The sequence below is a fragment of the Somniosus microcephalus genome, chromosome 8 (assembly GCF_052327205.1).
Source record: "Somniosus microcephalus isolate GS21.2 chromosome 8, FLI_Smic_1.0, whole genome shotgun sequence".
NCBI lineage: Eukaryota > Metazoa > Chordata > Chondrichthyes > Squaliformes > Somniosidae > Somniosus > Somniosus microcephalus.
The window spans coordinates 272,638,239-272,665,960 of record NC_140994.1 but is presented as its reverse complement, the minus strand read 5'-3'; the positions used below and the strand labels follow the sequence as shown (position 1 = coordinate 272,665,960).

The following is a 27,722-nucleotide window of genomic DNA, read 5'->3' as shown; positions in this document are numbered from 1 at the left end:
TCCGCCATTCAATGAGATCATGGCTGATCTGATCTTGGCCTCAACTCCACTTCCCTGCCCGCTCCCCATAACCCTTGACTCCCCTGTAACTCAAATATCTGTCTATCTCAGTCTTGAATATATTCAATGACCCAGCCTCCACAGCTCTCTGGGGAAGAGAATTCCAATGATTCACGACCCTCTTGGAGAAGAAATTCCTCCTCATTTCCGATTTATAAGGGTTTCCCCTTATTCTGAAATTATGCCCCCTAGTTCTAGATTCCCCACGAGGGGGAAACATCCTCTCTGTATTTACCCTGTCAAGCCCCTTCAGGATCTTATATGTTTCAATAAGATCACCTCTCATTCTTCTAAACTCCAATGAGTATAGGCCCAACCTGCTCAACCATTCTTCATAAGACAACCCCTTCATCTCCGGAATCAACCTCGTGAACCTTCTCTGAACTGCCTCCAATGCAAGTATATCCTTCCTTAAATAAGGAGACCAAAACTGTATGCAGTACTCCAGGTGTGGTCTCACCAACTCCCTGTACAGTTGTAGCAGAACTTCCCTACTTTTATATTCTATTCCCTTTGCAATAAAGGCCAACATTCCATTTGCCTTCCTAATTACTTGCTGTACCTGCATGCTAACCTTTTGTGATTCATGTACAAGGATCCCCAGATCCCTCTGTACCTCAGCATTTTGTAATCACTCTCCATTTAAATAATAATTTGCTTTTTTACCAATAATTTGCTTTTCCTGCCAAAGTGGATATTTGCCAGATTTTTGCCCACTCACTTAGCCTATCTATATCCGTTTGGAGATTCTTTGTGTCCTCCACACAATTTGCTTCCCCACCTATCTTTGTATCACCAGCAAACTTGGCTACATTACACTCAGCCCCTTCATCCAAGTCATTAATATAGATTGTAAATAATTGAGGCCCCAGCACTGATCCATGTGGCACCCCACTAGTTACTGATTGCCAACTGGAAAATGACCCATTTAAATACACAACATCTACCGGTTCCCCTTTATCCACCCTACTCATTACATCCTCAAAGAACTCCAGCAAATTTGTCAACATGATTTCCCTTTCATAAAACCATGCTGACTCTGCTTGACTATATCATGATTTTCTAAATGTCCTGTTATCACTTCCTTAATGATGGACTCCAGCATTTTCCCAATGACAGATGTTAGGCTAATTGGTCTATTGTTGCTTGCTTTCTGTCTCCCTCCTTTCTTAAATAGGGGCGTTACATTTGCAGTTTCCCAGTCTGCTGGGACCTCTCCAGAATCCAGGGAATTTTGGTAGATTACAACCAATGCATCCACTATCTCTGCAGCCAACTCTTTTAAGACTCTAGGATGCAGGCCATTGGGTCCAGGGGATTTGTCCACCTTTAGTCCCATTAGTTTGCCTAGTACTTTCTCTCTAGTGATAGTGATTCTTTTAAGTTCCCACCCCAATAGCCCCTTGATTATCCATTATTGGGATGCTTTTAGTATCTTCTATGATGAAGACGATAGAAAATACTTGTTCAAAGTCTCCGCCATTTCCGTTTCCCATTATTAATTCCCCAGACTCATCCTCTAGGGGATCAACGTTTACTTTAGCTACTCTCTTCCTTTTTATATACCTGTAGAAGCTCTTACTGTCTGTTTTTATGTTTCTTGTTAGCTTACTCTCATAAGCTATCTTCTCTCTCTTTATCAATTTTTTAGTCGTCCTTTGCTGGTTTTTAAAGATTTCCCAATCCTCTGGCCTTTCACTATTCTTCACAACATTGTATGCTTTTGTTTTCAATTTGATACCATCCTTTACTTCCTTAGTTAGCCACGGATGGTCCATCCTTCTCTTAGTCTTTCTTTCTCACTGGAATATATCTTTGCTGAGAGTTATGAAATATCTCCTTAAATGTTTGCCACTGCTTTTCTACAGTCTTACCCTGTAATATATTTTCCCAGTCCACTTTAACCAAGTCTGCCTTCATACCTTTGTAATTACCTTTGTTTAAGTTCAGGACACTAGTTTGAGACCTAGCTTTCTCATCCTCAAACTGTATTTGAAATTCTACCATGCTATGATCACTCTTCCCAAGAGGATCCTTCACGTCGAGATCATTAATTAATCCAGCCTCGTTACACATTACCAGATCTAAAATAGTCTGCTCCCTGGTCGGTTCCACAACATATTGTTCCAAGAAACCATCCCGTATACACTCTAAGAACTCTTCCTCAAGTCTGCCTTTGCCAATTTGCTTTGTCCAATCAATATGAAGATTAAAATCTCCCATGATTCTAGTCGTACCTTTCTTACAAGCCTCTATTATTTCTTGATTTATACTCTGTCCTACAGTGTGGCTACTGTTTGGGGGCCTGCAGACCACTCCCACTAGTAACTTCTTACCCTTACTATTTCTTATCTCCACCTAAACTGATTCTACGTCTTGATCTTCTAGGCCAATATCATTTCTCACTACTGCACTGATCTCATCCCTTATTAACAGAGCTACACCACCTCCTTTTCCTTTCTGCCTATCCTTACGAAATGGCAAATACCCCTGAATATTCAGTTCCCAGCCTTGGTCACCTTGCAACCACGTCTCTGCATTTGGCTATCAAATCATACCCATTTATTTCTATTTGTCCTGTCAACTCATCTATCTTGTTACGAATGCTGCGTGTGTTCAGATATAGAGCTTTTAATTTTGTCTTTTTACCATTTTTCCTTACTCTGACCCCTCTTTCTGATGCACTCTTATATGTGTATACACTCTGTCCCTTCCTGTCACACTCTGGTTCTCATTACCCCTATCGCTACCCTGCACTTTTGCCTTCTCATTTTTCTTTGACTTTTTTAATTTCTGCTCAGCGTATCCCTCCCCCCCCCCCACTATTTAGTTTAAAGTCCTATCTATAGCCCTAGTTATTCAATGCGCCAGGACACTGGTCCCAGCCTGGCTCAAATGAAGCCCGTCCCGACTGGTACCAATGCCCCAGGAATCAAAACCCATTTCTCCCACACCAATCTTTGACCACCCGTTCATCTCTCTGATCTTATTGACCCTATGCTAATTTGCTCGTGGCTCAGGTAGTAATCCAGAGATTATTACCTTTGTGGTTCTGCTTTTTAATTTAGCCACTAGCTGCTCATACTCCCTCAGCAGAACCTCTTTCTTTGTCCTACCTATGTTGTTGGTACCTACATGGACCATGAAAACTGGATCTTCCCCCTCCCACTCCAAGTTTCTCTCCAGCCCAGAGGAGATGTCCTTTACCCTGGCACCGGGCAGGCAACACAGCCTTCGGGACTCACGCTCTTGACTGTAGAGAACAGTGTCTATCCCCCTAACTATACTGTCCCCTACCACTACCACATTTCTTTTTGCTCCCCCCACCTGTACCACGGGGCTGTGGTCAGTTTGCTCATCCTCCCTGCAGTCCCTGCTCTCACCCACACAGAGAGCAAGAACCTCGTAACTGTTGGACAAGACCAAGGGCTGAGGCTCCTCCACCATTACCTCCTGGGTCCCCATACCTGCCTCACTCGTAGTCACACCCACCTGTCCCTGACCACGGACCAAATTTGAATTCATTAATCTAAGGGGTGTGACTGCCTCCTGGAGCACAGTGTCCAGGTAACTCTCCCCCTCCCTGATGTATCGCAGTGTTTGAAGCTTGGGCTCCAGCTCATCAACACGGAGCCAAAGTTCCTCGAGCAACCAACACTTACTGCAAATGTGGTCGCCGTGGACCTCAATGGTGTCCACCAGCTCCCACATGTTGCAGCGGTAACACATCGCCTACCCTGCCATCTCTAACGTATTTAATGAATTAAGTGTTTAAGTTTTGAACATTTCGTTTTTAATCCCAGCTCTTAATTTAAACCAATGCCCAAGAAAACGGAAATACTGACCAACCAATCACATTCCTACTTTCCTGTGATGTCACTCCTTGTTTCTATTGTCAGGTCCGCTGCCTCTGCTCTCGGACCTTCCTCTGCCATGCTGTCTATTTGCTCCTCCTCCACTCTCACTCCCACTCAGGTCCGCTGCCTCTGCCTTTTCCCTGTGATGTCACCTTTTATTTTTCTCCGAAGGCAGTTGGGGGGTTTCACAGAGCCGAACTCCCGCTGTTCTCTGTCCCCTCTCGTGCAGATTTTTAACTCCTGCTCTCCTGGAGGCTGGCAGAGATAGAAAAAGAAGAAAGGAGCACTTCCCTTCCCTCCTCACCGCACTCCTTTACTCACCAAACCTGCAGGTTTACACTCTGTTCCAAGCTGCACTCCATCACAAACTGTACTCTAGCCTTCCTTGTATATATTACTGAGATTTATGAATCAGCTCTCTGGCAGTTGCAGATCCAGACCAGTTAATTAACTAACTAGCCCCACCCACTCTCCAGCACAGAGCTTGCTTTGCCCTGCCCAAGCCTGGAAGAAACTTACAACTTAAACAGTAAATTTAAGTTAACTGCTAATTGCAAGCACACAAGACTAGATTTTATATAAAAGAAGAGAGATTAACCCTTAAGATTCAAGAACATGGCAAATGGAATATAATGTGGAGAAATGTGAAGTTATCCACATTGGTAGGAAAAATAGAAAAGCAGAATATTTTTTAAATGGAGCCACACTGTTCGCAACCTGGGTGACATATTTGACCCTGAAATGAGCCTCCCACCACATATCCGCAGCATAACTAAGACCTCCTATTTCTGCCTCAGTAACATCGCCCGACTCCACCCTTGCCTCAGCTCATCTGCTGGTGAAACCCTCATCCATGCCTTTGTTACCTCTAGACTTAACTATTCCAACGCACCCCTGGCTGGCCTCCCATGTTCTATCCTACGTAAACTTGAGATCGTCCAAAACTCGGCTGCCCGTGTCCTAACTCGCACCGTCCCATTCGCCCATCACCCCCTGTGCTCGCTGACCTACATTGGCTCCTGGTTAAGCAAAGGCCTCCATTTCAAAATTCTCATCCTTGTTTTCAAATCCCTCCATGGCCTTGCCCCTCCCTATCTCTGTAACCTCCTTCAGCCCCACAACGCCCCCCCGAGATATCTGCGCTCCTCTAATTCTGCCCTCTTGAGCATCCCTGATTATAATCGCTCAACCTTTGGTGGCCGTGTCTCCTGTTGCCTGGGCCCTAAGCTCTGGAATTCCCTGCCTAAACCTCTCCGCCTCTCTCTCCTCCTTTAAGACGCTCCTTAAAACCGACCTCTTTGACCAAGCGTTTGGTCACCTGCCCTAATTTCTGCTTATGTGGCTCGGTGTCAAATTTTTTGTCTTATAATGCTCCTGTGAAGCACCTTGGGACATTTTACTACACTAAAGGTGCTATATAAATACAAGTTGTTGGTGAGAGATTGGGAAATGTTGGTGTTCAGAGGGACCTGGGTGTCCATGCACAAGAATCACTGAAAGTTAACATTCAGGTACAGCAAGCAATTAGGAAAGCAAATGATATGTTGGCCTTTATTACAAGAGGGTTTGAGTATAAGCGTAAAGACGTCTTACTGCAATTATATAGACCCCTGGTGAGACCACACCTGGAGTATTGTGTACAGTTTTGGTCTCCTTACCTAAAGAAGGGCATACTTGCCATAGAGGGAGTGCAACAAAGGTTCACCAGACTGGTTCCTGGGATGGGGGGATTGTCCTATGAGGACAGATTGAGTAGGCTAGGCCTATATTCTCTAGAGTTTAGAAGAATGGGAGGTGATCTCATTGAAGCATACAAAATTCTTACAGGGCTTGACAGGGTAGATGCAGGGCGGATGTTTCCCCTGGCTGGGGAGTCTAGAACCAGGGGTCACAGTCTCAGAATAAGGGGTCAGCCATTTAGGACTGAGATGAGGAGAAATTTCTTCACACAGAGGGTGGTGAATCTTTGGAATTCTCTACCCCAGAGGGCTGTGGAGGCTCAGTCCTTGAGTATATTCAAGACAGAGATCAATTGATTTTTGAATATTAAGGGAATCAAGGGATTTGGGGATAGTGCAGGAAAGTAGAGATGAAGTAGAAGATCAGCCATGATCTTCTTAATTGACGGAGCAGGCTCGAAGGGCCAAATGGCCGACTCCTGCTCCTATTTCTTATGTTCCTATGTTCTACAGGAGGAGAGAGAGGTCCAGGGGAGTGGGATTAATTGGACAGCTCTTTCAAACAGCCAGCACAGGCATGATGGGCTGAATGGCCTCCTTCTGTGCTGTATGGTTCTACGATTCTAGAACAGGGGCTTATTCCAACCTGTGATTTACTGAAATGTAAAATAATCTTGTTTCTCTTTTTTTGCAGCCCATCACTGGTTGCTGAGGGATTCTTGCAGCTTGTTACCGATGAGTCTAAGAACGGAGAGGTTATGAGAGTAACAAAGCAAAAAGGAATTGACTACCAGAGATACCCCAAGAGCCACCTGTAACCCAGACTATACGCAGCCTCCACCCCAACACCCAGAGCACCGACACCCGGAGCACCGACACTCAGAGCATCGACACCCAGAGCACCGACACCCAGAGCACCGACACCCAGAGCACCGATACCAGGAGCACCGACACCCAGAGCACCGACACCCAGAGCGCCGACACCCAGAGCACTGACACCCATATTCCGGCACCCAGAGCACCGACACCCAGAGCACTGACACCCGGAGCACTGACACCCAGATTCCGACACCCAGAGCACCGACACCCAGAGCGCAGACACCCAGAGCACCGACACCCAGAGCGCAGACACCCAGAGCACCAACACCCAGAGCGCAGACACCCAGAGCACCGACACTCAGAGCGCAGACATCCAGAGCACCGACACCCAGAACACCGACACCCAGATTCCGACACCCAGAGCACCGACACCCGGAGCACCGACACCCGGAGCACCGACACCCGGAGCACCGACACCCAGAGCACCGACACCCAGAGCACCGACACCCAGATTCCGACACTCAGAGCACCGACACCCAGAGCACCGACACCCAGAGCACCGACACCCAGAGCACGACACCCAGAGCACCGACACCCAGAGCACCGACACCCAGAGCACCGACACCCAGAGCACCGACACCCAGAGCACCGACACCCAGATTCCGACACTCAGAGCACCGACACCCAGAGCACCGACACCCAGAGCACGACACCCAGAGCACGACACCCAGAGCACCGACACCCAGAGCACCGACACCCAGAGCACCGACACCCAGAGTCCGACACCCAGAGCACCGACACCCAGAGCACCGACACCCAGAGTCCGACACCCAGAGCACCGACACCCAGAGCACCGACACCCAGAGTCCGACACCCAGAGCACCGACACCCAGAACTCCCCAGAGGGTTGATGCTTGTGGTGAGCACCCACCATCACCAGTGCAGGAGTCTCAGTTCTCGCTGTAGCTGATGTTCTTATCATCGGACAGTCAGCCTGTTTCAATTTCAGACTTTAGCCGCTTCCCTGACCTGCTTCCCGCTGCCTCGGCTACTCAAGCCTCTTTAGTTTCTTTATGCCCCTTCCCATTGTTTGTTGTATTAGCCCCTCGAACCTGCTCCACTGTTCAATAAAATCATGGCGAACCTTCTCCCTCAACTTCATCTTCACCCACAATCCCATCTCCCTCGATTCCCTTAGGGTCCAAAAAGTATCTGTGGAAGGAGAGCAGGGTTAGTGTTTCAGCTGTGGACCCTTTGACAAAAGATTAACTCCTCTCTTACCCGCCCTCTCCCCTCTCTCTCTCAAGTGCTGATTGATGTTTCTGACTAAACATATTGAAAATAAAGAAGGTATTCTCAGATATCGGTGTACTCATTTTATAAAAGGCAGCGGCGGCGGCGGCAGAGCGGACCTAGGTGGAGCGGCGAGGCGGCGGCAGCGGTACTGACTCAGCACCGGCAGAATTTTGAAAGAGTGACGATAGAAGTCAAAAAGTGACGTTGGCACAAGGGGAGGGAGCTGATTGGTGAGTATCTGGTAAGTGCTTATACTTGGCTTTCTTAAAGTTTTAAGTTTATTCCAGCTAGGTTAGTAAATAGTCTGTTAATTCGAGGTATGGCAGGGCAGCCCACACCCGTGGAATGCACATCCTAGAAACATAGAAGATAGGAGCAGGAGTAGGCCATTCGGCCCCTCGAGCCTGCTCTGCCATTCAATGCGATCATGGCTGATCATCCAAATTCCGTACCCTGTCCCTGCTTTCTCCCCATACCCCTTGATCCCTTTAGCCTTAAGAAATATATCAAACTCCTTCTTGAATATATTTAATGAATTGGCCTCTACTGCCTTCTGTGGTAGAGAATTCCACAGCTTCACCACTCTCAAGGTGAAGAAATTCCTCCTCATTTCTGCCCTAAATGGCCTACCCCTTATCCTTAGACTGTGACCCCTGGTTCTGGACTCCCTGACCATCGGGAACATCCTTCCTGCATCTAGTCTGTCCAGTCCTGTCAGAATTTTATAAGTTTCAATGAGATCCCCTCTCATTCTTCTAAACTCCAGCGAGTATAAGCCCAATCGACCAAATCTCTCCTCATACATCATTCTTGCCATCCCAGGTATCAGTCTGGTGAATCTTCGCTGAACTCCTTCCATGGCAAGAACATCCTTCCTCAGATAAGGCGACCAAAACTGCACACAATACTCAAGATGTGGTCTCACCAAGGCCCTGTACAACTGCAGCAAGACATCCTTGTTCCTATACTCAAACCCTCTCGCTACGAAGGCCAACATTCCATTTGCCTTCTTAACCGCCTGCTGCACCTGCATGCTTACCTTCAGCGACTGGTGCACAAGGACACCCAGGTCTTGTTGCACTTCCCCTTCTCCCAATCTATTGCCATTCAGATAATAATCTGCCTTCCTGTTTTTGCTACCAAAGTGGATAACCTCACATTTATCCACATTATATTGCATCTGCCATGCTTCTGCTCAATCACCCAACCTGGCCAAATCATCCTGGAGCTTCTCAGCATCCTCCTCACAGCACACACGCCCACCCAGCTTTGTGTCATCTGCAAATTTGGAGATATTACATCTAGTTCCCTTGTCTAGATCATTAATATATATTGTGAATAGCTGGGGTCCAATGACCGATCCCTGCGGTACCCCACTAGTCACTGCCTGCCACTCGGAAAAAGACCCGTTTATTCCAACTCTTTGCTTTCTGTCTGCCAACCAGTTCTCTATCCAAGTCAATACCTTGCCCCCAATCCCATGTGCCTTAACTTTACACGCTAATCTCTTATGCGGGACATTATCGAAAGCCTTCTAAAAGTCCAAATACACCACATCCACTGGTTCTCCCTTATCTATTTTACCAGTTACATCCTCAAAAAATTCCAGTAGATTAGTCAAACACAATTTATCTTTTTTAAATCCATGTTGACTTTGTCCGATCCTGTCACTGTTTTCCAAGTGCTCTGCTATTACATCTTTTATAATGGACTCTAGCATTTTCCCCACTACCGATGTCAGGCTTACCGGTCTGTAATTCCCCGTTTTCTCTCTACCACCTTTTTTGAATAGTGGGGTAACATTAGCTACCCTCTGTTATGTTCATTAATAAATAGTCATTTTTATTAAGAACAGCTAGCTTTTGCTAGACACTTTATTGAGCACATGTGGACTAGGTACAGTATCTGTAGAGGCATCTATCTTGACTGCTGCCTTGTGGGTAGCCTGGTGCATCATGGGTAGCCCACTCTTATATACATACAGCACCACCTAGTGTACCATTCCAGAATGACAGGTTACTGATCATTACATCCCCCTTTGAGGTTAAACAAAATCAGTATCGATCAATATCAATCAATCATAACAACATAAACATCTTCAACAGTCAATACATTTTCAATGTAGTTTTCTTTGTACTCAAAGATTAAGTCTATCAGGCTTTTTTACTTCACGTGTGGATCTTCTCAGCACAGGTAACTCTGATGTGTTTTCATGAGAGCCTGTATGTGTATTTGTGTGAGATTGTTCTGGTGGTGAGTGACAAGATTCAGTTGCAGCATTGTCATTGATTTGCTCTTCAATAGTCTCTTGTGTTTTTAGGAGGGAACGGCGGTTCCTCCTGAGAATCTGTCCTTCCTCAGTTCTAAGAGTGTATGACCTTGGTCCTACTTCCTCAAGAACTGTAGCTTTCCTGTTCCATGCATCTGGATCTTCAATCCTGACAACATCATCCCTTGCCAATGGTTTCAGAGTTTTGGATGACTTGTCATAGTATGATTTCTGTTTCAGCTTTAACAGTTGAAGTCTCTGTCTCAGTTCCTTACTTTGCTTTTCTTTTGCACAGCAGGGTAGCGTGGTACGCAACTTGTGACCCATTAGGAGTTCAGCAGGTGAAGAACCAGAGTCTAAAGGCGAGGCTCGGTAGCTCAGCAGGGCAAGATAAGGATCAGGCTTGCTTTCTGTCGCTTTCTTCAGTAGCTGCTTGAGAACTTGAACACCTTTCTCTGCCTTACCATTCGACTGAGCATACAAAGGACTGGATGTGATGTGTTGAAAGTCATAATGTGCTGCAAACTGTTGCCACTCCTTACAGTTGAAGCACGGACCATTGTCGCTAACGGCAATCCTGGGAATTCCATGTCTGGCGAAGATGGATTTCACATGCACTATGACACTGCTTGCTGTGGTGCTTGAGAGCAGCGCCATCTCAGGATAGTTAGAATAGTAGTCAATCACTATTAGATAGTCTTTACCATTTAAATGAAAAAGTCCATACCAACCTTTTGCCATGGTGCTGTTGGTATGTCAGCTATTATCATTGGTTCCTTTGCTTGTTTGTTTTGGTGTTTCTGACATGTCTCACATTTGCCTATCATGCTCTCAATGTCCTTATTTATGCCAGGCCAATAAACAGTGTCTCTTGCTCTCCTTTTGCATTTTTCAATTCCGAGGTGTCCCTCATGAATCCTTTTGAGCATGTCTTGACGTAGAGCCTGTGGAATGACTATTCTGTTCTGTCTTAGTAATAGTCCACTTGCGACACTCAATTCTGACCTTATGTGAAAATATTTTGGACAGGAACCTTTTGGCCAACCATGATGAATGTTCTCTATTACTATTTGTAATACTGTATCTTTTACTGTGTCTTCTGCTATTTGCTTTGGTTTTGTGTCCGACACGGGCAGCGCAGCAGTGACCATACTCACATGAACATCCACGTCTTCTTCAGTAGAGCTCACATGACTCATTGTGGGTGCTCGGGATAGTGCATCTGCTAACACTATGTATTTGCCTGGTGTGTAGATCAATTCAAAGTCATATCTTTGCAGCTTCATCATGAGTCGTTGAATCCTTGGAGACATCTCATTCAGGTTCTTTTTTATGATGGCAACCAGTGGGCTGTGGTCTGTCTCAACTGTGAAGGTGGGAAGTCCATATATGTAGCCATGAAACTTTTCTAGTCCAACTACCAAGCCTAGACATTCCTTTTCAATCTGGGTGTATCGACACTCAGTATCAGTCATGGACCTGGAGGCATAGGCAACAAGCTTCCAATCTTCACCCTCTGCTTGTAGCAAGACCGCGCCTAGGCCATCTTTTGATGCATCCGTTGACACTTTGATTCTCTTTGTCGGGTCAAAGAAAGTGAGTACAGGTGTGGTTGTCAGCACTGTTTTGAGGTTCATCCACTCTTGTTCATGTCTTTCTGTCCATGCGAACTCATTTGTTTTATGTAACAGGTCTCGCAGACAGGTTGTCTTGGCTGACAAGTTAGGAATGAACTTTCCAATGAAGTTTATCATCCCCATGATGTGTAGTACTCCATTTTTGTCAGTGGGTTGGGGCATGTTGAGTATGGCGTTTACTTTTTCCATATCTGGCTCTATTCCTTTACCAGATAGAATATCTCCTAGGAAAGTGACTTCTTGGATGCCAAACTGACACTTGGCTTTGTTGAGCTTCAGTCCATTCCGGCATATGCTCTGTAGCACTTTAGTCAGTCTCTCATTGTGTTCTTTCAGTGTGGAGCCCCAGATGATGATGTCATCAACATAGACCCGAACTCCTTCCAGACCTTCAATTATGTGTTCCATCGCTCTATGAAAGATTTCAGATGCAGATATTATCCCGAAAGGCATTCTGAGGAAACAATACCTGCCAAATGGTGTGTTGAAGGTACAGTATTTGGTGCTCTCTTCATCCAGTTTTAGTTGCCAAAATCCTTGTGAGGCATCGAGCTTTGTAAAGTATCTGGCACCTGACATTTCACTGGTGATTTCTTCTCGCTTGGGAATCTGGTAGTGTTCACGTTTTATGTTTGCATTTAAGCCCTTTGGATCCATGCATATTCTTAGATCATTGTTCTTTTTCTTTACACATACCATGGAGTTAACCCAGTCTGTTGGCTCTTCGACTTTCCTGATGACTCCTAGTGTGGTCATTCTGTCCAGTTCATTCTTGAGCCGGTCACGCAGGGGGGCTGGAACTCTTCGTGGAGCATGTACCACTGGCTGAGCATCCTCCTTTAGCTGGATCTTGTATGTGAATGGTAGAACTCCAAATCCTTTGAACACATCCTGGAAATTACTCACTACAGAATCCACTGAGTCATCTGGTCTGCTTATGGCACAGTTTATACAGTAGACTCTCTTGACCAGTTCTAAGTCTTCACAAGCTTTGTCACCTAGTAGTGAATCAAGTCCTTCAGCCACAACAGAAAACATGAGATGATGCACTTTGTCTTTGACTGTCACTTTAAGTCTGCATACACCTAAGCTATCTATTTTCTGTCCATTATAGTCCTTCAGTAGTACTGACTTTTTCTGTATTTTGGGCTTTTCTTCCATATTTTTAATGTCACTCATACTGATTAAGTTTGCTTTTGCCCCAGTGTCTAGTTTCAATGTAACTAATGCTCCATTTACCTGCAGTGGGATCATCCATTTGTCCTCTTTTATTGCATTAATTTTATGTTCAGCATTGTCCATATCTGAGGGCTGCACATTTTCTGTATCATTTTTGACATTGTCACATGACACCATTCCTACAAAAAATGTCTCACTTAAATCAGTGTCCTCAATCACATTAACTCGTTGCCCTTTCTTTGTTTTTACTTTTGAAAAGCATTGTTTGGCAAAGTGATTCTTTCCATTACACTTTGTGCACATTTTTCCAAACGCTGGGCATTGTCTTAACTGATGTTTGTAACCACAGCATTTACAATTAAAAATTTAATTCCCTGATTGCTTTTCATTTCTGTTCTGCCCACGTTTCTTCCCCTTGTAGGACACAGCACCGACAGCAGCATTATCACTCATTACAATCACATCATTATTGATTTCACTGAAAGTCTTCGCGTGCTTTTGAGCTAGCTCGCTGGCTTGGCATATTTTCACAGCAATTTCCAATGTTAGTTCAGTTTCTCTCAACAGACGTTCCCTGACTTTTTTATCATGATTACCAAACACGATCTGGTCACGAATCATGGATGCTTTCAGCTCAGAGAAATTACATGTCTGTGCTTTCAGTTTCAGATCAGTCATAAAGCTATCAAAAGTCTCATTTTGCTGCTGTGTCCGAGAACGGAAGAGGTACCTCTCATAGGTTTCATTCTTTTTGGGAGAACAATGTGTATCAAACTTCTTTATCACATCGTCTAATTTTTCTCTGTTCTCCTCTGGATTAAACACAAATGTATTAAATACCTCTATCACCTGTGGGCCTGCAACCGTGAGCAGCAATGCTATTTTCCTTGCGTCTGGCTTCGTACCGTACCCGATGGCAGCAATGTAGAGTTCGAATTGTTGTTTAAAAGTCTGCCAATTGTAGTAGATATTTCCTGTGAGTATCAAATGCTCTGATGGCTTCAAATTCTCCATGTCGTGTTGCACCATATTCAGCAGATTTTACCAATCCTGATACCATGTTACATAGATACATAGATACATAGAAGATAGGAGCAGGAGTAGGCCATTCGGCCCTTCGTGCCTGCTCCGCCATTCGATGAGATCATGGCTGATCCTTTAATTCAGTATCCCGTCCCCGCCTTCTCTCCATAACCCTTAACCCCTTTTGCCCGTAGAAATATATCTAATTCCCTCTTAAATATATTTAATGAGCTGGCGTACACTGCCCTCTGTGGCAATGAGTTCCACAGGTTCACCACTCTCTGAGTGAAGAAATTCCCCCTCATCTCTGTCCTAAATGGTTTAGCCCTTATCCTTAAATTATGTCCTCTAGTTCTGTTCTCACCCGCCAAGGGAAGCATTCCTTCTGCATCCAGTCTGTCTAGACCTGTCAGAATTTTATACACTTCTATGAGGTCCCCTCTCAATCTTCTAAACTCCAGTGTGTACATCCCTAAACTACATAGTCTCTCCTCATAGGTCATTCCCGCCATTCCTGGTATCAGCCTGGTGAATCGCCGCTGCACCCCCTCCATGGCAAGAACATCCTTCCTCAGATGAGGCGACCAAAACTGTACACAGTACTCGAGGTGTGGTCTCACCAGTGCCCTGTACAGCTGCAGCAAGGTATCCCTGTTCCTGTATTCTAACCCTTTTGCTATGAAGGCCAGCATACCGTTTGCCTTCTTGACCGCCTGTTGCACCTGCATGCTCGCCTTCAGTGACTGGTGTACAAGAACACCCAGGTCTCTCTGTACTTCCCCCTCTCCCAATCTATTGCCATTTAAATAATAATTTGCCCTCCCGTTCCTGCACCCAAGGTGGATAACTTCGCACTTGTCCACATTATAGTGCATCTGCCATTTATCCGCCCAATCGCCCAGTCTGTCCAAATCGCTCTGGAGCTTCCTGGTCTCTTCCTCTGAGCCCACCCCCCCTCCTAGTTTAGTGTCGTCTGCAAATTTGGAAATGCTGCATCCGACTCCCTGATCCAGGTCATTAATGTAAATTGTGAACAGCTGGGGGCCCAGGACAGATCCCTGTGGTACCCCACTTGTTACTGCCTGCCATTCAGAAAATGAGCCGTTTATTCCAACTCTCTGTTTTCTATCTGACAGCCAGTTCCCTATCCACGCCAAAACTTTCCCCTTTATCCCATGAGCCTCAATTTTCCATGCTAATCTTTTATGTGAGACCTTATCGAAGGCCTTTTGGAAGTCCAGGTACACCACATCTACTGGCTCGCCCCCATCTATTCTACCAGTTACTCCCTCAAAAAATTCCAATAGATTAGTCAAGCACGATTTACCCTTTGTAAATCCATGTTGACTCTGTCCTATCCTGTCCCCATTTGCTAAGTGCTCCGCTATTTCATCCTTAATGATGGACTCCAGCATTTTGCCCACAACTGATGTAAGGCTTACAGGTCTGTAATTACCTGCTTTTTCCCTACCCCCCTTTTTGAATAGTGGGGTAACGTTAGCTACCCTCCAATCCATCGGCACTGTTCCCGAGTCTAATGAATTCTGAAAAATCATCCTTAGTGCATCCGCTATCTCTAGGGCCACCTCCTTCAGTACCCTAGGATGCATGTTATCAGGCCCTGGGGATTTGTCCACCTTCAATCCCTTTAGCTTCCTTAACACCATATCCTTAGAGATATTGATTTGCGTCAGTTCCTCCTTTGCCAATGTCCCTATTTTTCCCGATATCCCAGGGAGGTTTTTTGTGTCTTCCTTCGTAAAGACTGACCCAAAGTATGCATTTAGTTGATCTGCCATTTCCTTATGTTCATTAATAACTAGTCGTTTTTGTTAAGAACAGCTAGCTTTTGCTAGACACTTTATTGAGCACATGTGGACTAGGTACAGTATCTGCAGAGGCATCCATCTTGACTGCTGCCTTGTGGGTAGCCTGGTGCATTGTGGGTAGCCCACTCTTATATATATACAGCACCACCTAGTGTACCATTCCAGAATGACAGGTTACTGATCATTACACCCTCCAATCCATGGGTACTGTTCCAGATTCCATTGAATGTTGGAAGATGATCAGCAGTGCATCTACTATTTCTAGGGCCACTTCCTTAAGTACCCTAGGATGTAGATTATCAGGCCCTGGGGATTTATCGGCCTTCAATCCCATCAATTTCCTTAACACCATTTCCCTACAAATATTGATTTATTTCAGTTCCTCCCTTTCATCAGACCCTATGTTCCCCGACATCTCTGAGAGGTTATTTGTGTCCTCCTTTGTGAAGACAGAACCAAAATATGTATTTAATTGGTCAGCCATTTCTTTGTTCCCCATTATAAATTCCCCTGATTCTGACTGCAAGGGACCTACGCTTGACTTCACCAATCTTTTTCTCTTCACATATCTATAAAAGCTTTTACAGTCAGTTTTTATGTTCCCTGCAAGCTTACTCTCATATTCTATTTCCCTTGTTAGCCACGGTTGAGTCACCTTTTTTGTTTTATTTTTGTGCCAAACTGGGATGAACAAATTCTGTAGTTCATCCATGTGGTCTTTGAATGTTTGCCATTGCCTATCCACCGTCAACCCTTTGAGTGACATTCCCCAATCAATCCTACCCACCTCGTGCCTCAGACCATCGTAGTTTCCTTCATTTAAATTCAGGACCCTAGTCTCTGAGTCAACAACTTCATTCTCCATCTTAATGAAGAATTCTATCATATTATGATCGCTCCGACCCAAAGGGCCTCGTACAACAAGATTGCTAATTAATCCTTTCTCGTTACATAATACCCAGTCTAAGATGGCTTGATCTCTGGTTGGTTCCTCGACATATTGGTCCAGGAAACCATCCCGAAAACACTCCAGGAATTCCTCCTCCACAGTATTGTTGCTAGTTTGGTTAGCCCAATTTATATGTAGATTAAAGTCACCCATGATGACTGCTGTGCCCTTATTGCACGCTTCTCTAATTTCCCTTATAATGCCATCCCCAACCTCCGCATTACTGTTTGGAGTTCTATATACCACTCCCACTAACGTTTTCTGCCCCTTGGTATTTCTCAGTTCTACCCATACAGATTCCACATCATCAGAGCTAATATCCTTCCTTACAATTGTGTTAATCCCTTCTTTAACCAGCAATGCTACCCCACCTCCCTTTCCTTTTTGCCTATCTTTCCTGAATATTGAATACCCCTGGATGTTGAGTTCCCAGCCTTGGCCACCCTGGAGCCATGTTTCCGTAATCCCAATCAAATCATAATTGTTTACCTCTATTTGCGCAGCTAATTCATCCACCTTATTACGAATGTTCCTCGCATTAAGACACAAAGGGGGTGAAATTGGGTGTAGCCCCGCTTGGGGCGCTAGAATTGGGGTTGCACAAAATCTATCGCCAGGCGCAACTTATCGCCACCTCAAGCGATATTGGGTTGCATCGTCCCTAAAGGTGATTGCGGCGTAAAATCAGGCACTGCACGGGACTCCTAAGGCGCTAACCTGGCGGCGCTACTCACTATCTGGGTGGCCGGGCGCAGCGCAGGTGCTGTCAATAATCGATGACCACGAGACATGCTGGCGCCAGCCAGCTCTTAAAGGGGTGGGTCATTTATGATCAGCAGCCACACTCATCGCCCTGGAGGCCTCAAAATTGGCGCTGTTCATTCTGTGGCGTTACAAACTTTGACCAGATGGAGAGGGTGAGGCAGAGAGCGGAGCGCTTTACCGATGGGGCATTGGATGCTTTGGTTGGTGCAGTGGAGCGCCGGCGAGCAGTGCTGTACCCTGACAATGGCAGGAGGCCTCATCAGAACGAGTACCGCAGAGCTTGGAGGGAAGTTTCGCAAATAGTCAAATCCAGCAGCATGGCGCCCAGGACTCCAGTGCAATGCAGGAAGAAGTTCAACGATCTCACTCGGGTCGTTAGAGTGAGTGGCTTTTTGGCAATCTTCTTCATCCCTCCATCTGCACCTGACTTTATGGCCAGAGGGTGCGCGATGCCCCAATGGCCATCTGTCAGCCAGCACCCATGTCCCTTTCTGGGAACACACATGCACATTCAACTCAGGGCATACTGTAAGGGCTGTTCCACCATGGGGGGCATGAGATGACCACTCAGGGCATACTGTAAGGGCTGTTCCACCATGGGGGGCATGAGATGACCACTCAGGGCATACTGTAAGGGCTGTTCCACCATGGGGGGCATGAGATGACAACTCAGGGCAGCATGTTTCATCACATCCCGTCCTTTCTCCTGCAGGCCAAGCTGGCCAGGAACCGGAGGGAACAGATTCGTACCGGAGGAGGCCCTCCTCAGCTACAGACACTGACGGACCTGGAGGAAAGAGTCCACCAGATTGTTGGAGGCCGGATGAGTGGTCCTGTCACCACTGGAGCTGCCGACCCCATTGTGCACAGCGATGGTGAGGTCATCACCTCTTTGAACTGCTTCCTTCCACTTGTTCCCCCTGTAATGTATATACCTTTAAGTGGGGAACTATCTTTTACAGCTCATGTATACTGCAGTACCGGCAGTGACCACACCTGTATATAGCCCTGAGTAGTAATCTGTACAGATCAGTTGCAGTGTGAGCCACGTTGAGTAAACACCTGTTGTACCATTCTCCGCAGTTTGTGTCTTATTATACACGGACACTACATTGGCGACGAGGCAGGTTAGAACCTACCTGCAACTCTGCATCACCTCCCGGGGATTCATTCCTGGAGATCAGTGGATTGGAGGTCAAGGCCAGAGACTCGATGTCGACCACGGGCAACCGCCCAGTCATCTAGCAGAGACTCGAGAATTGCGGGGGAGGCTGTCGAGAGCCAGGCTTGGCTTTCCAGTCGAGGTGGTCCAGCGAAACGGGCTGGCAACAGGTAGTGCGCAGACCCTTCCCGGACAGCGGCGGGCTAGAGCCCGACTGAGCGGCACAGCAAAGAGCCGAGCAGCGTCGATGGGGGAGAGAGGGCAGAGCGCACAGGGCGCAGCCGGTGTTCAGGAGCTGAGCAGCGTCAGAGAGAGGGAGAGAGAGATGCGCAGAAACCTGCAAGGCGCCGCCATTGCCACAAGGACCGCCGAGAGCAGCGTTGGCAGCAGCGCAGGAGAAGCGCGTGAAACCTACAGGGCGCCGCCATTGCCACGAGAACTGCCGGGAGCAGCGTCGGCAGCAGCGGGGGAGGAAGGAAAGCGCGGGAGACGCCATTTTAAGCCATTGGGAGACGCCATTTTAAACCACACCCAAAATGCCGAAGAGTGGCAGTATCACTGCATTTGACAATGAAGTCGAAGATTGGACTACATATGTCGAACGAATAGAGGTGTACTGCAAGGCAAATGGGGTGTCAGGTGACAAGAAAGTGTCGGTATTGTTAAATTTAATGGGTGCAAAGATGTATGGTTTATTACGAAATCTAGCAACCCCAACGAAGCCAATGGAAAAGAGTTTTGAAGACATAGTAATGAAACTAAAGGAACATTTAAACTCCACACCGCTGCTGATAGCAGAAAGATTCAAGTTCACAAACGGAACCAGCATAAGGATGAAAGCAATGCTGATTATTTAACAGAACTGCGCAAACTATCGAAACACTGCCAGTTTGGAGTGGGACTGGCAGATACATTAACGGACAAGTTTGTGTGTGGGCTTCAAAGTGAAGAAACCCAGAAACGGCTTTTATCTGAAAAGGACCTTACGCTGGAAAAGGCTTTCAGCATTGCGGTATCATATGAAGCAGCAGCACGGGGCGCTGCAGAGATACAACAGAGACCGCAAGAATATGGCACAAACGAAATGTCATATGGAACAGAGAAGTGCTATCGCTGCGGCAGAGCAACACACGACCAGAATGATTGCTGGTTCAAAGACAAAGTGTGCAGACAGTGTGTAAAAGTAGGACACATAGCACGAGTCTGCAGGTCAGGAAAGAAAACCAGCAATAAGAAACCGACCAAAGGAAAGTACAAGAAGGTACATAAGATAACAGAGAATAGTTGAGACGAACAAAAGAGTGATAACGACTCCGAAAGCAGGGAACTGAGTTGTCTGAAACTACATAATGTGATCATAACGGAGGATCACCGAACGATTTGGGTCACTCTCAAGATAGCAGGAGTCCAGGTAAAGATGGAATTGGACACAGGATCAGCCCTAACAGTCATAAACCGACGGGACTACGAGCGGCTATTCTCACACATACCCTTGAGAGACACAAAAATTATTTTGAAGATGTACACGGGGCAAAAAGTCTACCCCAAAGGAAAAACAAGGGTGACCATTATATATAACGGTAAGGAAACACCAAAACTAGACCTGTATGTGTTGCAAGATGGAGGACCACCATTACTGGGACGTGAATGGATCTGGAAAATACAACTGGATTGGCATTCCATACAGGCACTGACTGTGGCTGACAAAAAGGATGACGACGTCACACCTGGGCGACTGTCAAAGATCCTAACTGATGCGAAAGAAGTGTTCCAGCAAGGACTCAACACTAAAAGGCATGACAGCGATGATTAAAATTGAAGAAAAAGCAAGTCCAAAATTTTTCAAGGTTTGTTAGTTAAGCTTTCTGGTGCCACTGCTTTGCCATGTTGGAAGGAAGCACATTTTTCAAAATAAACAAATTATTTTATTGACATTGGCCATGTCTGCTATTTACATTCATACTGGCCTTCATAGGCTTTGGGTTATCTGAATGGTTCTAATCCTGGTCTTCGATTGGCACCAAGCATTCCGTCAGAGGGGCCTAGAACCGACTCCTTATCAGCCTCTGACGGACGGCCCTTCCAGTTTCTGGGACCCTCCCGTCTTGGTCCTCCTCCTCCTCCTCCTCCTCCTCCTGCTCCTCCTCCTGCTCCTCCTCCTCCTCCTCTGCTGGTCCTTCAATGTCTGCTGGCATTGGCTGGGTGTGCAGGGTGGAGAGGTTATGGAGCATGCAGCAGACAACGACGAAGTGGGAGACTCGCTCTGGTGAGTACTGCACGGCGCCTCCCGAATGGTCCAAACAGCGGAACCGCTGCTTCAGCACGCCGATTGTGTGCTCCACAATGTTCCTCGTCGCCTGATGGCTGACGTTGTAGTGCTCTTCTGCAGGGGTGCTGGGCAAACGGAGCGGGGTCATCAGCCATGGGTACACAGGATAGCCCTTGTCACCGAGAAGCCAGCCTTCTGGGTGAGCCGGGGCCTCAAAAAGGTCTGCTACTGAAGTCTGGCGCAGGATGAATGCGTCGTGGCTGCTGCCTTGGAACTGAGCATTGACCGCGAGGATCAGCTGCCGGTGGTCACAGACCAGCTGCACATTCAAGGAGTGGAACCCCTTGCAGTTGCGGAAGTCCTCAGGATTCAAAACAGGCACCCGCAAAGCCACGTGCGTGCAGTCAATGGTGCCCTGCACCATGGGGAAGTCCGCTATTGCCGTGAAGCCCTCTGCGCGCTCCCGCTGCTTCTCCGGTGTCACAGTGAAGGAGATGTACTGCCACCGCCTTTTAAACAGGGCATCTGTTACTTGCTGGATGCAGCTATGCACCGCAAACTGGGAGATGTTGGCAATGTCCCCAGTTGCTACCTGAAAGGAACTGGTCGCATAGAAATTCAGTGTTACTGTAATCTTGACCGCCACCGACAGAGAGGTCCTGCACCTTATCTGTGGCTGAAGATCTGTCTGAAGCAGGTGGCACAGCTCAGTCACCACCTCCTTTCTGAATCGCAGCCTCCTAAGACACTGCTCCTCCGACATGTTGAGGTAAGAGAACTACTGCCTGAATACGCTGGCAGCGTAAGGTCTGGTGTGGCGACGTCTGTTGGCCCTCCTCTGTCTGGCCATTCCTGGCCCTCTCTGTTGTGTATGTAGCTTTAAGGGAATAACTGGTCTTAGACTGCAGTACCGGCAGTGACCACCCCTGTATAAAAGGCCCTAGCAGGCTTCTGTAGTTTCAGTTTCAAGTTGCCTCTTGTTCAGTAAAGTACCTTTTAAACTGTTCTCCCGAAGTCCGTGTATTATTGAGGCGCGGACTTTACAGTGGCGACGAGTAAGTTCGAACTCACCTGCCGTGTGGCATCATCTCATGGGGATCTCGCCTGAAAGGAAGGTCCTGGAAGGTCGTAGTCTGAGCAATGGGCGTCGACCGAGGGCAACCGCCCAAAGAATCCATCGGTGTTTGGAGAATTGCGGGAGAGACTGTGGTTCCAGCGAATCGTGCTGGTAGCAGGTAGTGCGCTGACCCTTCCGGACTGCGACGGGCTCAAGCTCGATCGAGCGGCTCTACAAATCGGGCCGCGCAGCGTCGCCGGGAAAAGAAAACAAGAGAGAGAGGGTGGAGCGCACAGGGCACGGTCGGTGCTCGAGAACAGGACAGCGGAGAGAAACTAAACGGGGGGGAAGGAAAGCGAGATGCGCCGAAGCTGCGGGTCGCCGCCATTACCCCGTAGAACGCTAGGAGCAGCGTGGCAGTAAGGGGAAGAAGCAAAAGCGCGGGAGGTGCCATTTTATCCCATTGGGGAAGAAGCAAAAGCGCGGGAGGCGCCATTTTATTCCATTGGGGAAGAAGCAAAAGCGCGGGAGGCGCCATTTTAAATCGCCCAAATGCCGAAAAGTGGCAGTACCACTGCTTTTGACAATGAGGTAGAAGACTGGACCACGTATGTGGAAAGAATTGAAGTGTACTTCAAGGCAAATGAGGTGGCTGATGGAAAGAGGGCGTCGGTATTATTAAATCTGATGGGTGCGAGTACGTACGGCTTATTGCGGAATTTAATTACCCCAGCTAAACCAATGGAGAAAAGTTTTGAGGAGATTGTTCATATCTTACAGGAACATCTAAGCCCTACACCACTGCTGATAGCAGAAAGATTCAAGTTCCATAAAAGAAACCAGCACAAAGATGAGAGCAATGCTAACTATCTTACGGAACTACGCAAGTTATCGAAGCACTGCCAGTTCGGAGCAGGACTGGCAGACACCTTACGGGATAAGTTTGTCTGCGGGCTCCAGAGTGAAGGAACCCAGAAACGACTACTTTCAAAAAAGGACCTGACGCTAGAACAGGCTTTCAGCATGGCAGTATCCTACGAAGCAGCAGCACGGGGAGCTGCGGAAATACAACAGAAACCACAAGAATACAGCGCTAACGAAATGGCGTATGGAGCCGAAAAGTGCTATTGCTGCGGCAGAACAACCCATGAGCAGAAGGACTGCTGGTTTAAAGACAAAATATGCAGGCAATGCGGGAAAATGGGACACATAGCAAGAGTCTGCAGGTCGGGAAAGAAGACCAACACGACAAGAACTACTAAGGAACAGTACAGGAAAGTAAAGAAACTGACAGATAGTAGTTCAGAAGATCAGGAGAGTGATAAGGACTCCGGGAGCAGGTGACTAAGTTGTTTAAAGTTACACAACGCGCTCGCAAAAGAAGATCACCGAACCATTTGGGTCACCCTTATGATAGCAGGGTCCCCAGTGAAGATGGAATTGGACACAGGATCAGCCCTAACTGTCATGAATCGACGAGACTATGAGCGGCTATTCTCACACATACCCTTAAAGTACACGTCCATTGTATTGAAGACATACACGGGGCAAAAAGTCTACCCCAGAGGAAAAATAAGGATGCCAGTTGAATATAACGGAAAGGAAACACAGAAACTATACATGTATATACTACGAGATGTAGAACCACCATTATTGGGACGTGAATGGATCCGAAGACTACAATTGGATTGGCATTCCATTCTGGCACTAACTGTGACTGACAAAAAAGATGATGATGTCGCACCTGGACGTCTGTCACAAATTCTATCTGACGCGGAAGAGGTGTTCCAACAAAGACTTGGGACTCTAAAAGGAGTAAAGGCAACCATAAAGATTGAGGATAACGCAACCCCAACATTTTTCAAGGCCAGACCAGTGCCATACGCGATACGCCCAGCTGTGGAAGCTGAACTGGAGAGTCTGGAGCGTTTGGGGGTGCTGTCTAAGGTGGACTGGAGTGAGTGGGCCACACCCATCGTTCCTGTAATGAAGAAAGCATTGAGCAGCACACCTGGGGAGCCAAGGAAGGTTCGCATCTGTGGGGACTTCAAGGTGACTGTGAACCCAGTCCTGCACACAGTACAGTATCCGCTTCCGCGGATAGAAGATATTTTCGCCTCACTATCTGGAGGGAAACGTTTTACAAAGATTGACCTGGCTCAAGCGTATCTACAAATGGAGGTGGAAGAAGCATCTAGGAAATACCTTACGATAAACACTCACAAAGGCCTTTACCAGTACAATCGACTGGTATTTGGGGTAGCATCGGCCCCGGCTATGTGGCAGAGGGCAATGGAACAAGTCCTGCAAGGGATCCCAGGGACCCAGTGTTATTTGGACGACACCCTGGTTACGGGCGAAAATGACAATGAACACCTTGCCAACCTGGAACTGGTGCTCATGAGATTGCAGGAATATGGGCTACGAGCCAACCGTCCCAAATGCGAGTTCTTCAGGAGACAAATCTCGTGTTGTGGCCACATGATTGATGAGGAAGGGTTGCATAAGTCGCCGGACAAGATTGAGGCTGTAGTCAAAACTCCAGCTCCAGAAAATGTGTCGCAACTGAGGTCGTTCCTCGGGTTGGTGAACTACTACCATAAGTTCTTGCCGAATTTATCTACAATTCTGCACCCACTGAACGCCCTCCTTCAAACTGGCGTAACATGGAAATGGAGTGATGAGTGTAAGCGTGCCTTTCAGGAATGTAATTGCCAAATCACTTCAAAAGAAGTAGTGGCCCACTACAACCCAACACTACCGATTCGGTTGGCATGTGATGCGTCACCTTACGGCATTGGAGCGGTGCTGTCACACAAATTCCGTGACGGTTCAGAGAGGCCAATAGCCTTTGCATCGCGCTCGCTAACCTCAGCTGAGCGTAACTACGCCCAGATTGACAGGGAGGCCCTCAGCCTGGTGTGGGGGATGAAGAAGTTCAATCACTATCTGCACGGGTAGAAATTCACCCTACTGACTGATCATCAACCCCTGGTCTCAATTTTTAACCCAAAGAAGGGCGTTCCGGTGATGACGGCGCAACGGCTGCAAAGATGGTCACTTTTTCTGGGGGCACATCAGTATGACATAGAGTACAAAGGTAAGAAACAACATGGAAACGCTGATGGGCTGTCGTGCCTACCGTTGCCTACGGCAGAAGAAGCACCTGCAGTGGACCCAGTGGAGATATTCCATGTGACCATAGTCGAATGTTTGCCTGTTACAAACACAAGTATTGAGAAGGAAACCCGAAATGACCCGACACTCTCTCGGGTCTATGATTTGCCGGTGAAGGGATGGCCAGCATATGGCAACTCACTGTTGCCAGCATTCTCGCCAAGGAGGGAACAGCTGTCAGTGTGCTGGGGAACCTTGATGTGTGGATCCCGAGTGGTAATTCCACCCAAGTTGAGAGATAGAGTACTCAATGAGCTTCACGAGGGTCATCTGGGAGGGGTAAAAATGAACAGCCTAGCCAGGACGTTTGTGTGGTGGCCGGGAATCGATAAAGAAATCGAGGATATGACCAAGAGATGCACAGGATGCCAGAAGGTCCAAAACGCTCCACCACAGGCCCCGCTACATCCATGGGAGTGGCCCTCATCTCCATGGCAACAGGTACACATTGATTTCACTGGTCCATTTATGGACTCAATGTTTCTAATCACTGTGGATGCCCATTCGAAATGGCCAGAGCTCATTAAAATGCCCTCCACCACCACGGAGAAAACTATTGCAGTCCTAAGGACCATCTTCGCCAGGAATGGGTTGCCAGAACAGATCTGTTCCGACAATGGCCCACAGTTTGTGTCTGAGGATTTCCGGAGGTTCTTGAAGAATAATGGGGTGAAACATTACACATCTGCCCCATATCATCCAGCCACAAATGGATTGGCTGAGAGGTTTGTTCAGACCTTTAAAAAGGCCATAAAGGCAATGTATAATGATGACATACCACTGCAACACAAGGTGGATAACTTCCTGTTTGCTTACCGGAATGCGACACATGCAGTAACCAACCAAACTCCAGCCGTACTGTTTTTCAACCGGAGACTAAGATGCTGCTTGGATTTGCTCAAACCAAACATAAGACGAGATGTTGAGGATAAGCTATTCCCGCACATAAATGAGAAGCCAACCAGGAGCTTCAAGATAGGGCTACCAGTCTTGGCCCGCGACTACCAAACAGAAAAATGGCAGCCAGGCACGATATGCACACAGCAGGGACCACTAATGTACACAGTGGACGTTGGAGAGAGCATCGTGAGATGCCATGCTGACCAGATTCTAGAGTCACAGGAACAAGCCAAACCTGTACCACAAGCATGTGCACCTGGTAATGAGCCCGAAGTACAGATTGCGTCTACCTCAGAAGCAGGGGTATTGGAAGCTGACGAACCAACCAATGACAATGAGCCAGAATTGACTCCACCGCCAGAACAGGATACTCGACAAAGGCGCTATCCAGTCCGGATCAGGAAGCCTCCTCAAAGACTGAACTTATAAAAGACTATTTCAGTTGATGTATATATTACTGAGAAAATTGTAATTGTAATTAGTTATTATTTAGTTGTTAAATGAATGTTATGTATTGTTTATCTTAAAGGGGAGGAATTGTTGTGTATGTACCTTTAAGGGAATAACTGGTCTTAGACTGCAGTACCGGCAGTGACCACCCCTGTATAAAAGGCCCTAGCAGGCTTCTGTAGTTTCAGTTTCAAGCTGCCTCTTGTTCAGTAAAGTACCTGTTAAACTGTTCTCCCGAAGTCCGTGTATTATTGAGGCGCGGACTTTACACTCTCTCCCTCCATCTCTGTGCCCTTTCCAGATGGTCGAGCAGCAGGACGTTCCCCCGAAAGCAGCCCCCATAATAATAGGTAACAAGAAATTATACAGGGTGTAAAGGCTCACCAGCAGCAGGGTGATGGTTTGAATGCTGAAGGTCTTTTGGCAGCGCTGGGTCACTAGTGATATGGCTCTCAGAGTGCAACTCTGTGAAAATCCCAAAGAAGTTGTGCTCCCAAAATGGCTGCCGCTTTTATATCAGTGCAGTCTACTTTAAAGAGCGCCCCCCTAAGCCCGAGAGCGACTGGGGAACGTTCCAGTAAGCTGTCCTTATTAGCGCCAGGCGGAACGAAGGGGCGCACCACTGAATTTCCGGTCCGGGGCGCCAAAAAGGCGTTGCACACTGAAATGACGTCATGATCTGCCTGCGCCCGCGAGTGGCCACTAAGATTTAGTGCCGGCGCTAAAAGCCACTCAGTAAGCCTCACAGCGCCAGGGACCCGGGTTCGAATCCGGCCTCGGGTGACTGTTTGAGTGGAGTTTGCACATTTTCCCCGTGTTTGCGTGGGTTTCCTCCGGGTGCTCCGGTTTCCTCCCACAGTCCAAAGATGTGCGGGTTAGGTTGATTGGCTATGATAAATTGACCCTTAGTGTTAGGGGGATTAAATACATGGGGTTACGGGGATAGGGTGGGATATGTGTTGGTGTAGGGGTTACGGGGATCGGGTGGGATATGTGTCGGTGCAGGCTCGATGGGCCGAAATGGCCTCTATCTGCACTGTGGGGTTTCTGTGATCTGTGATTCTGTGAGGTGCTGGGTTCACTGCGCCCGGCCGAAAATTGGCTAACGCCCCACTTCGCGGCCTCTTTAGGCGCTAATCGCTGGCGCTACCAACCAAATTTCTCCCCCAAAGCCTTCAGGCTTGTTTTTTTTAATGCTCTTAGACCTATTAAAATTATTATTTACTGTGGCCATGTTTGATTTAAACCGTTGATTTCTCTGACTGCCACTTTTGTTTTTCTCCTTTCTATCTTTTGCCTTTATCCTTGTTTCCCTTTCCTCTGTCCCCCTGCTCAGGTTCTCAAA

General features: G+C 47.2%; 1 protein-coding gene across 2 annotated transcripts in view; it reads left to right on the top strand.

Annotated features, from left to right (window-relative positions):
- The window catches only part of LOC147114407 (15-hydroxyprostaglandin dehydrogenase [NAD(+)]-like), a 131,424-nt gene extending 110,968 nt beyond the window's left edge, over nt 1–20,456 (top strand). Inside the window, exon 7 of one of the 2 annotated variants that reach the window (XM_085996083.1) lies at nt 18,075–20,456. In XM_085996083.1, coding sequence (XP_085852209.1) covers nt 18,075–18,368 — 294 coding nt within the window. In that variant the 3' untranslated portion in view covers nt 18,369–20,456. Of the gene's footprint in view, nt 1–6,290; nt 7,777–18,074 lie in introns of those variants that run through there. The other variant, XM_085996084.1, reaches the window with a different exon arrangement.
- The last annotated feature ends 7,266 nt before the right edge of the window (nt 20,457–27,722 follow it).